This window comes from Cervus elaphus, chromosome 18 (genome assembly GCF_910594005.1).
Source record: "Cervus elaphus chromosome 18, mCerEla1.1, whole genome shotgun sequence".
Classification (NCBI taxonomy): domain Eukaryota; kingdom Metazoa; phylum Chordata; class Mammalia; order Artiodactyla; family Cervidae; genus Cervus; species Cervus elaphus.
Window position 1 is genome coordinate 121,265,888 of NC_057832.1, and position 13,059 is coordinate 121,278,946.

The window sequence follows — 13,059 nt, forward strand, 5'->3', positions numbered from 1 at the left end:
GAAGACAGAAGAGGAATTTGTCCTGTGTTCATTTGAGCTCGTCTTGGTTGTACATGACAGAAAACCCAAGTCATGGTGGCTTATATAAGAGAGAAATTTCTTTCTGTCTTCTGTATAAAAAATGTGGAGGTAAGAAGCTCAGGAATCTGCTGCTGCTGCTGCTGCTAAGTCACTTCAGTCGTGTCCGACTCTGTGCGACCCCATAGACGGCAGCCCACCAGGCTCCTCTGTCCCTGGGATTCTCCAGGAAAGAATATTGGAGTGGGTTGCCATTTCCTTCTCCAGTGCATGAAAGTGAAAAGTGAAAGTGAGATGGCTTTTCTGTTTTCTCCCATGAACGGTCTGGATTTCATGATTCAATATTATAGCAAACATTTCAGGTAGAAAGATGGGAAAAGGGGAGAGGAGAAGAAGAGTATTAGTAAATTAAGAATATTCACCTCATTATGAATGAGGTGAATATAAAGTGAATGCTTTACCAGTCACCTCTATTTACCTCCTGTCATGGTTGATTTTATGTGTCAGTGCAGCTGGCCCGTGGTCCCAGCGTTTGGTCTCCTAGATGTTGCTGTGAAGGACTGGTGCTTTTTAATGGGATTAACATTTAAGTCAGTAGCCTTCTGAGTAAAGCATATTACCCTCTTTAGTGTGGGTGGGCTTTGTCTAATCAGTTGAAGGCTTTAAGAGAAAAGAGACCAACCTCCCCAAAGGAAGACAGAATTCTACCTCCAGATGGCCTTTTCCCTGGGTTTCCAGCCTGCTGGCCTGCACAGTCCTACCCTGCAGATTTCATATTAGCAAGCCCCCGCAATCAAATGAGCCAACTCCCTAAATTCCTAAAAATAACCAACCTCGGGACTTCTCAGATTGTGCAGGAGTTAAAAATCTGCCTTCCAGTGCAAGGGGCATGGGTTCAATCCCTGGTCAGGGAACTAAGATCCCACATGCCATGGGGGCAATTAAGCCTGCATGCCAAAGCCAAGACCCAACACAGCCAAATAAAAAAAAGTAACCAACCTCTCTCTCTCCGTATATGTATGTGTATATGTATGTGTATGTGTATATGTATGTGTATATGTATGTGTATATGTATGTGTGTGTATGTGTATATGTATATGTATGTGTATGTGTATATATATATGCATACAAATGTTTGGATTCTGTCCCTGGTGGCTCAGATGGCAATGCGTCTGCTACAATGCGGGAGACCCAGGTTCGATCCCTGGGTCCAGAAGATCCTCTGGAGAAGGCAGTGGCAACCCATGCCAGAACTCTTGCCTGGAAAATCCTGTGGACAGAGGAGCCTGGTAGGCTGCAGTCTGTGGGGTCGAAAAGAGTCGGACATGACTGAGCGACTTCAGTTTCTTCTTTATGTGTACACACACACACACACACACACACACCCTATTGGTTCTGTTTCTCTGGAGAAATCCAGTCTTCAGGAAACTTAGCCACATCTCCTCCCTAGTGATAATTTTCAGTATGTATCTCTATAAGCTCTTTTTCTAAACTTACTTCTTTGGATCCTGACGGGACTCTCCAGGGAATCTTACCTTGCTGCCCATATTCACTTTTATTTTCAGGGAACTGTAAGTTAGAATTGGTTTCTCTTGCCGATGGTTAATGCTAAAAAAAAAAAAAAATCAAGATCTTCAGGGATCCTACTCTAAGGCCATTCTGATCCCTTACAGCAACAAGGCAGCTGACGAGCCTGCTTCTTGTCGGTGGTGCTGCCCTCGGCACATAGTAGGTGCTTGGTAAAGACGGGCTGATGGAGCCAGTCGTGAGGCAAAGCTGTTCCGGGCAAAGTGAGCGGAGATCAGCGGAGTGAGAACGGCCTGGGGCGGCCGCAGGACCTCGGGCCGCACATGCGCACGCAGACCGGATCCCCGGAGCCGGTGCGGGCGGCCCGTCTGGGACCCGCTGGACTGGAGAGGAGGCTGAAGGCTGCGTGGCGCCCACGTGACCAAGCGTCCCGCTCGCTGCACCTGCTTGGGGCCGCGGGGCTTCGGGCCCACGCAGGGAGCCTGCCTGCGGGATCTGAGCTTTCTGGTAACGCCAAGCGCCGGGGCCAGTGGGAGAGGGAGGAGGGTAACGCAGGGCGAGCAGCTGGCGGCGGCCTCCTTGGCCGGCGGGCTGCCGCGCTCTGCCAGGCTCAGCTGCCTGTGTCCAGCGAGCGCAGAGAAGAGCCGGCAGAGCGCAGAGAGGAGCAGGCGTCGCCGTGGCCCCTGCCGTGTGCTGCGGGAGGGAGGCTGCTCACACCCGCTGCTCTCTGCCGCCGCCCCCGCCACCTCTCTCGGCACAGGGAACCCTCACCTGGGAAGGGCGAGTCTCTACAGCGCTCGGATCCTCCCGGGACCCCCAGCAGGGACTTAACCAGAGTGGGCCATCAGGGCAGACCCTTGAGCTGCCTGCCGCTTCGCAGATACCTGAGGGCTGGTCAGGCACCTTCCTCTTGTTTGGAGTATCTCTGCTGCTCATTACCGACTGTGTGGGTGTTGGAAAGACTGCGGAATCGTTTCAAGCCTCAGTTTCCTCATCGGTGAAGTGGGCTCACAATGAACATTCGGGGCTGAACTGTGTACCTCCTTATTTACACGTTGAAGTTGCAACCGCAGGGCCTCAGAATGGGACTGTGTCTGAAGACACGGTCTTTAAAAGGCTGATTCACATAAAGTGAGGTCACTGGGCGGGCCCCTCATCCCACATGCCCCGTGTCCTGTATGAAGAGCAGGTCGGACACACGGAGGGACCCCCCAGGACAGGGGCCCCCGAAGGCCCCTGCAGGTCGGACACAGGGAGGGACCCCCCAGGACAGGGGCCCCCGAAGGCGCCAACGCTGTGACCCTGGGCTCCTCCTGACGCTCTGTTGCGGCTGCCCTAGCGAGCTAATGCCATGTGTATCTAAGAGGTTTCTAAGGATCAGTTAAGACAACGGGGTCCGGGGCTCAGTGTCCTTCCTGGCACAGACTAGTTAAGCATCTTCCATCTTCTGCTCTGCCGGCATTTCGAGGCAGTGAAACACGGTAGCCCCAGGCCTGGCCTGCCCAAGTTTAGGCTGGGCACTTCCTTGCTGGGTAACGATGGGTATAATATTTAAATTCACAAAATGTCCATTTCCTTTCATAAAACAGGGCAGTCGCAGGGCCTGCCTCACAGACATGCTGGGCGTGGGTACCCAGCACAGGGCAGCCCCAGGTGGCCGCTGTCACTGCAGGTACTGTGAGGCAAGTAAGCCTTGACGTGGTCCCTTTGCTGAGGATGGATGCAAAAAATTAATGCTCATTGAGGCAGACACTAAGGCCGGGAAAGAAGCGCGCAGGACACCCCTGAGCTTGAAGGATAAACTTGGGCCTGGCGCTTTTGTTCTGGAGGCATACTGATTAATTTTAAAACATGGATAAAACACAGCCCTTTCTCTTTCAAAGATCTACCCTTTGAACAGACATTTTTTAGATATATTTTTGTTGTTATCTTTTTAATTGGAATATAGTTGATTTTTAAGTTAGAGGATAATTACAATATTGTGATGGTTTTTGCCATAACTTTTTTTTTTTTAATATTTAGAGGATAATTAGTTTACAATGTTGCAATATTGTGATGGTTTTGGGGAGTATAGGTGATTTTTGTTGTTGTTTAGTCATTAAGTCACGTCTGACTCTCTGTGACCACACGGACTGTAGCCTGCCAGACTCCTCTGTTCATGAAATTTCCTAGGCAAGAATACTGGAGTGGGTAGCCCTTTCCTTCTCCAGGGGATCTTCCCGACCCAGGGTTCGAACCCACATCTCCTGGTTGGCAGGTGGATTCTTTACCACTTTACCATCAGGGAAGCCCACAGTTGATTTACAATGTGTTAGTCTCAGGTGTGCGGCACTGTTTCAGTCATACATACATCTGTATCTATTTTTCCAGTCTTTTCCGTTATCATTTCACTTCAGTTCAGTCACTCAGTCATGTCTGACTCCTTGTGACCCCATGGACAGCAGCACGCCAGGCCTCCCTGTCCATCACCAACTCCTGGAGCTTGCTCAAACTCATGTCCATCGAGTCGGTGATGCCATCTTTTCCCTTATAGATTATTACAAAAGATTGAGTAGAGTTCCCTGGGCTGTCCAGTAGGTCCTTGCTGGTTACATACTGTAAATATAGTGCTGTGTGTCTGTTAATCCCAGTAGATTTATTTTTACTGAGGTCCAATAACGTGGGCTTCTAACATGGTATGTTTCATGTGGACACAACATGTTTGGACTTCCGTGCCCCCTGCAGTGTACTCACCACCAGAAACCGTCTCCATCCGTCCCCTCGATCCTCTTGCATCCATCTCGCCCCCGCCCCTTCCCATCTGGTAACCACTTCTCTGTTCTTGGTCACTCTGTGCTTTTGTGTTGATTTAATTTTGTTTGCTTACTGTCCTCCACGTATGACTGACATGATATGGTACTTGTTTTTCTCTGACGCACTTTGGCTAACAGATTTGTCAGTATACGATGCATGGTTGTTAACTGGAAGCAGATGTTTACGGCAGCTCTAGGACCTTTTCATCTGGGGGAAGAGAAGTTTTATAAACTTTGCACAGCCACTCCCTGCTTCCGCTGCCCCCCACCCTCCCCCACCCCCTCGCAGAACCATTCCACTGTCTGCCTCTGTGAATCTATTTTAGATTCCTCTATAGCCGTGGAGTCAGGCAGTATTCGTCCTTCCGTGACTGGGTTACTTCACTCATCGAAACGTCCTGCGGGCTCATCTGTGTCATCTGGCTCGGATGGAAGTCCTGCCCTTTCTCTTTTAAAAGCTGTCCAAGTCAAGTATGCAGAAAACTTGGGCTCTGGGCACCTGGGGCCAGAAAAGCCCACGGAAAGGTTCCAAGCGTCACCACTTGGCCTGTCCATCCACCAGCCATTTGCGAGCTTGTCCTTCCCATCAATGGCTCTTGAAGACAGAGCAGTTGCAGGATGGGTGTGTGTGTGTGTTCGGGGTCGGGGGGCAGAGCTCCAAGAGATCTGACGCTGCGGGGCCAGCAGGAGACTCCTTTGAAGGATCAGGTATAATCTTGCAAATGTGTGTGAACTTTGCATGATATCCATATTCATTTTAGATATAAAATCACATTTACAGTCTTTACTGAGAAGTAAAATAGAAGTGCCCTGAGGGTTTCACGCGCTTCCCCAGCAGACTCGGCTGAGCAGTTTGGGGTACCACCCACTCGGTTAGGCTCAGGGCCCTGGGAACCTTCTGCCTTCTCCTCCCCCAGCTCACGTCCTGTCCTTGGACAGCGGTGCCGGGTGGCATTCATGGCCCCCGTGAGTCAGCAGTGGATGCTCTCAGAGACATGAACTGATGGTGGTTTTAAAATGTGACCCACCCCAACCCAGGAGAACAGACCAGTTCTGAGATGCTCAGGGATGAACCATTTTGCCGCAAGGGCTGCTGGTCTTGCCCATCACCGGGGTGCCCCTGGGGCCGCCAGGGTCCAGCTGTGTTAGGGGAGGGGGCGCTGCTCACCCCGCTCCCCAGGCCTCCTTTCTGAGTCTTGGCTGCTGCGGCCTCCACGGCCGGTTTGCTTGGGGACTTCACACTACAGTGACCGCCCCTTTCCTTCCAGAGCGACCACCCCCCTGAGTGTCTGTGTGGCCTGGCACAGTGCCAGCAGCCCACACCGGAGATACCCTGGGTTCCGGACCCCCTGGGTGTGGCCCACCGGGAACACACCACTGCTGTTCCCACCTGGAAAGCCCCCTCCCTGCAGGGATGTCTAAATAAAAGACAAACAGGACACAAACCGAAGCCAGACTGTGCGACAAGGCTCTCACACGGGGCTTTGCCATTTTTGTACTCTCGGCCGAGCCAGCCAAGCTCCCAGCTGCCCATCCTGACCTTCTGGAATTGGTGCCAAGTAAACGCTTAGAGCCAAATTTCAGGCTGTGGTTGAGGGGGGCCCCTGCAGGAGCAGGACTCGAGCATCCACTCCAGGGAAGGACACGGGGCCTTGGGTCTCGCTGTTGTGTGTTGCTATAGAAGGACGGAGGTCGGGGGTCAGGGGAGGAGCGGAACAAAGGAAGTCTTCTATTAAAACCTTCAACTGGATACGGGTCTACTCTGCCTTCTCTTTGCAAGACGCTGCACTGGCTTCACAGGGGTGAAGGCAGGACTGCCTGGAGCCCAGGGGAAGCACTTCCTCAGGGCTGGGGGCGATGGCCACGCTCCCCCACGACAGGGAGTGTCCGAGGCCTGAAGCCCTTTGGTCCCAGAGGCTCCCAACTGGGAGGCGGGCAGTCACACGGGGGCAGCAAAAACCTCTGGGCGTCGGCGTAGCCCAGGGTGCTGGAAAGCACAGGTGTCCCTACCTGCAGGCCATCGGCTCAGCAGGCTCGGAGTCCCCACTGGGCGTTTCTCCTCCACCAGCCACTCGTCTGCCCAGGGTCAGGACCAAGCTCAAGGACATGAGGCCCAAGAGCGAGCCAGCCACCCTTGTCTCTGTCTCTCCTTGAGCTCAGGACAGAGCAGGGAGCCCTTGAGTTCCATAAGGTCACCCACCGGCTTCTTTCCTTTTAACCATCAGACACCCTTGAGGTCCTGGTTGATTTTCACAGAGAAACAGACGATTCTCTGAGTTAAAAAGACAGACCGTAGTTAAGTTTTCTGAATTTTAAGGAAAATAAAGGCCAAGATTGCCATGCCTACTGTTCCTGGTGGGGGCGGCGGAACGGGGCGGGGGGCGGGGGCGGGCGGGAAAAACCCACCAGGCAAACAGAAAAGAAGCCATTCTTTGATGCCCGCGGGCATCTTTGCTCCTCAAGAGGCCCTGCGCTTGGCAGGGGGACAAACAAAGCCCCTCGCCGCGTGGTCCCTTCGCGCGCCCCCACTACCCCCCCCCCCCCCCCGCCAGGGTGTGACCTGCCCGCAGCGGTGCCCCGGGGGCGCAGGTCTGGCCACCTGCACAGGTTGGCGGAGCAAGCGCCCCTCCCCCTCCCCCGCTGGCGCCCCCTCCCCTCTCCCCTCCCCCCTCCCCCCTCCCCTTCCGCGCCGGCGCCCCCTCCCCAGCCCCCTCCCCGCCCCGCCGCCGGCCGGAGCATGCGCCGTGCGCCGCGGGAGGCGGGCGGGAGCGGCGCGCATCACTCGGGTCCCCTTCCTGCACCGCGCCGCCACTTGCCCGGTTGCTAAGCAGTGGTCGTTGTTTCTGTGGCGATTGCAGAGGCTGTTGCTAATTGCAGAAGCCCCGCGAAGCCGCAGCATCGCCCCGCTTCTTCTCTGTGCATTTAAAAGAGAGAACTAGGCGGCCGTACCCACTCGCCCTCCCTACCCCCCCCCACCCCCTCTCCAGCAGCCGTGGGCTTTGGGAAGTATGGACTAAGCCCCAGTCCTCTGGCCGGCTGGACTCTGGGGGCCCCGAAGTCCTCCCGCTCAGATCGCACCTGCCGCTGAGCCGGCGTGCACCCTGAAGCAGGGGACCATGACCACAGCCAAGGAGCCCAACGCTTCGGGGAAATCCGTGCAACAGCAGGAGCAGGTAAGGCTGGGCTCGAGGTGCGTGTGCCCGAGAGGGTGGCGGTTGTGTCTCTTGAATGATTGTGTGTTTGCACGACTGTAGCCACCTGACCCCCCGGGCTGCCCAGGGAGATCAAGAGCCCTGACGGTGCCGGAGGGGACTGCCTTTGTCCTCCCCACCCCGCTTCTATTTTTGAAGGATCCCTAGTCCATCCATAATGCATGGGCCCAGGGAGCATCTGGAGAGGTAAACTTGATGTGTGGGGACCGCTGACAAAGGCCTCTCTCAGAGCTGCCAAATGTAGCCTGTCAGTTGTGAAGGGTGCCGGCTACTTTGTAATCTGGGGAGGCGGGCTGGAGGGGGGCTGCAGGAAGTGGCTAGCGCAGCCCTCTCCCCAAATTCAGCTGCTCATGACTCTCCAGCAGGACTTTGCTTTGGTTCTAACACAAATCAGGAGAAGACATGCCAGGTCTGCTTAAAGGACTTTTTTTTTGGATCCCTGTGTCCCCTTTTCCTGCTGCCCCCGCCCCAGTATTTTGGAAGGTACTAGCAGATCACTGCCATTCATCCTGGCATTTAGAGAGTGCAGACTCTCCCAGCTGGAAAAGTCAGAGGATGCTCTGTTAAGACCAGAGGGGCCCCGGCTGAGAAGTGGCAGTTCTTAAAGGGCTGGCAGGGGAGGCCGGACTGTGTCGGTGTCCCCAGGTGGCAGGGGACAGCCACTCACCCTGCCCTGAGGAGGCCCAGCGTCTGCAGAAGCTCAAGGGATAAAGGGGAGCCCGCAAGCTCTTATAGAGGAATCCTCTTCTCAGAAGATCTTGAGGGTTCTTATCTTTTAATCAGTGCTTAGTTCTTGTCGGGCAGATCATTAAAGTAGATCCTGGGAGACACCCGTAGCTTGGCAGAGCAGCTCGCTCAGGCTTGGTGAATCCACAGCACCAACCGAGTCTCCCTGTGTATTTTAGAGGTGTTGTTCGCTGTCACTCGCTAGGGTTGGGGCAAAGAATGGGGACCCCTTTCAAGTTCAGAGAAGGCAAAGGGCCTCTTTGGGGGGGCCCCGTGTGACAGTCCCATCGTCAACTCTTCAGAGACCTTCCGAAGGCAACTTTGGATCTATTCAGTGGATCTACTTAGTATGCAGTGCAAACTGCATGTTTTTGGTCATTTCCTCAAATCCCAGTTTTCCACCAAAAATGAGACCATCTTATTGGTTGTATCATCATCATCTACAGAACTTAAGTGCAGTTTTGTTTCTTCTGGGAAGAAGATTTTGTCATTATGGAAATCTCGGAACCCTGCTATGCAGTCGGCAAGCTTGTGTGAGGGTTAATGCTCAGGGTGGCCTGGACGCAGGTTCACACGAGGCAAACGAAGCCTTCCTTCAGGGTGTGTGTTCAATAAAGTAACATGTCCAACCGGAATTAACCTCTGGTTACTGACAGGGCTTCCTCTTATTACTAAGCTCCTCCTCACTAGCTGTAAAATAAACCTGCCCTGGGCTTCCAGCTTCTAGCAAGGACTGGGGTAGCATCTCAGACCAGGGGACAGTGCATTGCTATTCATGGGTCTAAACCCAAGGGTGGGCCCTCAGAAGCCCAGGCTGTTACGTAAAAGAAGGTCCATGGTTCCTGTTCAGTTTTGTTCTCAGTCTGCTTGATACCCTCACATGCCAGAATCCTGGAAATGTTTCATTAGGTTGTGGGTTTGGGAGGATGGATAAGCCCTTGTTTGATGTTATACTTTTTATCTTGGGAAATCCCTTATACTTGAACACCCTGTAATTGTGGAAGACTTCAGCTGGCATGACCTGGCTTCTGGGAGCTGGTGGGACGTCCAGAAGAGTCTGTCTCACCCCAGGCAGTGGGGAGGGCCCTTTCCACTCTCCTCAGAGTGGTGTCGCCTTAACCCTGAGGAATTCCCAGAACCCATAGTCCAATAAATAAAAGGTCAGCAGCAGAGTTAGGAGAGGAGAAGCAAAATGGGATTGGAGGATGGAGATACTGCATCTAAAATAAATACACCATGAGCTTCCCTGGCGGACCAGTGGTTAAGACTTCCAATGCAGGGAGCATGGGTTCGATCCCTAGTCAGGGAACTAAGATCTCACATGCCTCGTAGCCAAAACACCAAAACATAAAACTGAAGCAATATTGTAGGAAATTCAATAAAAGACTTCTAAAATGGTCCGCATTAAAAAAATTTTTTTTAAGTGAAATACAATAAATATACCTTTAGGGGACATTGGTTAAAATCTTAATTGCCCCAGAAACAAAGAGGAAAATGAAATAGTTCATGAAAACCGTTTCTTCTTCCTCCATTATCTGTCAGTTTTCAGAAGATATTTGAGTTGTTTCTGTGTTTTGACTGCCGAGCTCTTAATGATTCCTCCACTCTTTCATATAATTTTCTTCTTTTTGACTCATAATGCTTTGGGGATGGCCCCTTACCCAGGCTGGGAGAAATATGATCCAATTTATTTTAGGAGAGAGAAAGAGATAGATGCCAGTTTGTGATTTGATTGTTGGGTTGGAGATCTTTTGATTGTGTTGTATTGTACTAACTTCATGACTACCTTCAAATCACCAAGCATTGCTTCCTGGTTGAAACTCTTAGCATTACCAAGGATGTGGATTTAATGTGGCATGATGCTCACACATTTTTGGCTGTTGCAATAGACGACCACTTTGTTCTCAGCACACTAACACACGTGTTACAGTTTCTTACCTGCCTTGGTAGTTGGGAGCCAGGTGCATGGGTGGCAGCTGGAATTAGCTTTTTCATGCTGAGGATTACTGCAGATTAATGAAAAAAAAAATCCAAGAAATAGCATAAAACCAATTGATTTTACCTGTTAATTAGAGATTGCCGAGTTTTTCCAACCTGTTTTCTAAAATATGTACTATAAAGTGATGAATATGTGGGAGTTTTTTTTTTTTTTTCTTTAAGGAAACTGTATGATGTATTTTAGGCCTCCCAGGTGGCTTGGCAGTAAAGTACCCGCCTGCCAATGCTGGAGATGCGAGTTCGACCCCTGGGTCGGAAAGATCCCCTGGAGGAAGAAATGGCAACCTGCTCCAGTATTCTTGCCTGGGAAATCCCATGGACAGAGGAGCCTGGCAGGCTACAGTCTATGGGGTCGCCAAGAGTTGGACATGATTGACTGGGCACCCACGATGCACCTACTGGAGTGAAATGGGAAATAGACTTCTAGAAAACTGTTTTCCCTTCTCTCTGAAGATGCTAAAAGTTATTTTTAAATGACGTATAAAAAAACCCAGAGATGCTTGGAAACAATACATCTTTTAAGCTGAAGGAATTAAATCCACCCTTTGATTCTGAAGCCAGTTGGGTGTTACAGAGGCTTCTTGGTGAAAACAGAATCCACCCTGGCCAGCACCTTTGCTTCAGATGTACCCAGAGGTTAGCCTAGTAAGTGAAGTAGAAAAATCAGAGGCTAATTTGATGTAGCGTATTCTCACAAACTAGATCCTACCTTAGAGAACTAAATTAAGGTACTTTCTCTCCCTTTTTAAACTGTACTATCCTCACGTCAAATGGCTTACAGTTGGAAAATGCCCAACTCAGGTGCTGCTGAGAGACAGAGGAGACAGAAGGCTCCATCTCCGTGATCCCAGTCAGCCGGAACACACTGTTTCTCACACAGCGAGCAGGGATGCAGACTCTGTAACTGTATGTGTGTGGATACGTACCCATGCACTCACGCACATGCACACACAGGCAGGCCTCATGCATCACAGAATCCCAGAGCAGGAAGACTGCATCCTGTGATCCCTTCCACCTTCTTTGGCTGAGGAATCTCACAGATAAATGCAAATATCCCTTTTCTTTAAAGGTCTTCAGCAAAATCTCTTCATATGGAAATATTCTATGTTCTGTGGACGAGCCTGAATCTTTTGCTCTTTGTTGAGTTCAGTCGCCTCCGTAACGTCCCTTGATCTGAAAACCGGTAGCTCTGATAGTCCTGCCAGAGGTGAGTGGGTTGCCATTTCCTTCTCCAGGGGATCTTCCTGACCCAGGGATTGATCCCGGGTCTCCTGCACTGCAGGCAGACTCTTTACCATCTGAGCCACCAGGGAAGCCCCTGACGGTTATTTTTGTTGCTTTTCAGTTTTTTTCTGAGCTGCACAAGTCCTAATATGTAGGTCCCATGTGTCTCTTCTAGTAAATGATGGGTCCTGGGACCTGGTGTTGACTGATCGGTTAGATTAGATTGGGGATATTATTAGGGGCTGCTGGGAATGGAGAGTGATCACTAATGCAACTGAAATTTTCTTTGGTGGTGATGATAGTCTTACAAATAGAGGTGATGGTCGACAGCTCTGTGAGTGTACTAAGTACCGCCCGACTGTACTTGTCAAAATAGTTCATTCCATGTTAAGTGAATTTCAGCTCAATAAACAATTTTAAAAGACTAAACCTAAAAAAAAAAAAAATCTAATTGTTTGTAATGATGATGGCACTATAGAAGTGTTTTCTGAAGTGAAGAGAATTTTATAGACAACAATAAAGTGAGCATTAACAGGCATGGAGGGACTTCCCAGGTGGTCCAGTGGCTAAGACTCCACACTCCCAATGTAGGGGGCCCGGGTTTGACCCCTGGTCAGGGAACTAGATCCTGCATGCCTCAAACAAGATTGAAGAGCTCATGTGCTGCAACTAGGACCCAGTGCAGCCAAATAAACAAACTTTTAAAGAATAAATAAAGCACAGTGCATGGAGCCGAGAATTTTGAGAGGGTGGGCCTTCCTAAGGACATGCGGATGACGACTTGACCTGCCCTGACCAGTGCTTTTTGTATGTGGTCTTGCTGCCTCTTTCAGGGGTTGAACGAGATACTTAAACAGAGGATCTCACTTTGACCATCATGACAGTTAAATTTTTTGTGTAACTGTCTTAAAAGAAGAGGCAATGTGAGGCAACTGCAGTGAAGGCAAATGTAGTAATAAAAAGAGGGGGAAGGAGAAAAGGAAGAGAAAGAAGAGGAGGGAGAGGGGGAAAGAGGGGAAAGAAGAAGCAGAGTATTGAGGTTCAGTGCTTGGAAGTGCAAACGTGACTTACTTAAGAGTTTCTTAGTAGGACAGAGGGTTCTCTCATGACTCATAAGGTGTCAGTGATGGCAGTTGCACTCGTGTAAATCACATTCTTTTCTGCCCATGTTGCTGTTGCTGTTCAGTCGCTAAGTTGCGTCCGACCCTTTGCAACCCCATGGACTGCAGCTCACCAGGCTCCTCTGTCCTTCACTGACTCCCAGAGTTGGCTCAAATTTATGTCCATTGAGTTGGTGATGCCATCTAGCCATTGCATCCTCTGCTGCCCCTTCCCCTCCTGCCCTCAATCTTTCCCAGCATCAGGGTCTTTTCCAATGAGTCAGCTCTTCCCATCATGTGGGCAAAGGATTGAAGCTTCAGCTTTAGTCCTTTAGTCCTTCCAATGAATATTCAGGACTGATTTCCTTTAGGATGGAATGGTTGGATCTCCTTGCAGTCCAAGGGACTCTTAAGAGTCTTCTCCAACACCACAGTTCAAAAGCATCAATTCTTCAATGCTCA

General features: G+C 50.9%; 1 protein-coding gene across 7 annotated transcripts in view; it reads left to right on the forward strand.

The window, feature by feature from the left end:
- Positions 1-13,059, forward strand: part of DPP6 (dipeptidyl peptidase like 6) — a 1,045,929-nt gene that overhangs the window by 519,074 nt on the left and 513,796 nt on the right. The window contains exon 1 of one of the 7 annotated variants that reach the window (XM_043872439.1): positions 7,117-7,510. The exons of 5 other annotated variants lie outside the window; for them this stretch is intronic. In XM_043872439.1, coding sequence (XP_043728374.1) covers positions 7,454-7,510 — 57 coding nt within the window. In that variant the 5' untranslated portion in view covers positions 7,117-7,453. Of the gene's footprint in view, positions 1-7,116; positions 7,511-13,059 lie in introns of those variants that run through there. One more of the 7 variants, XM_043872442.1, reaches the window with a different exon arrangement.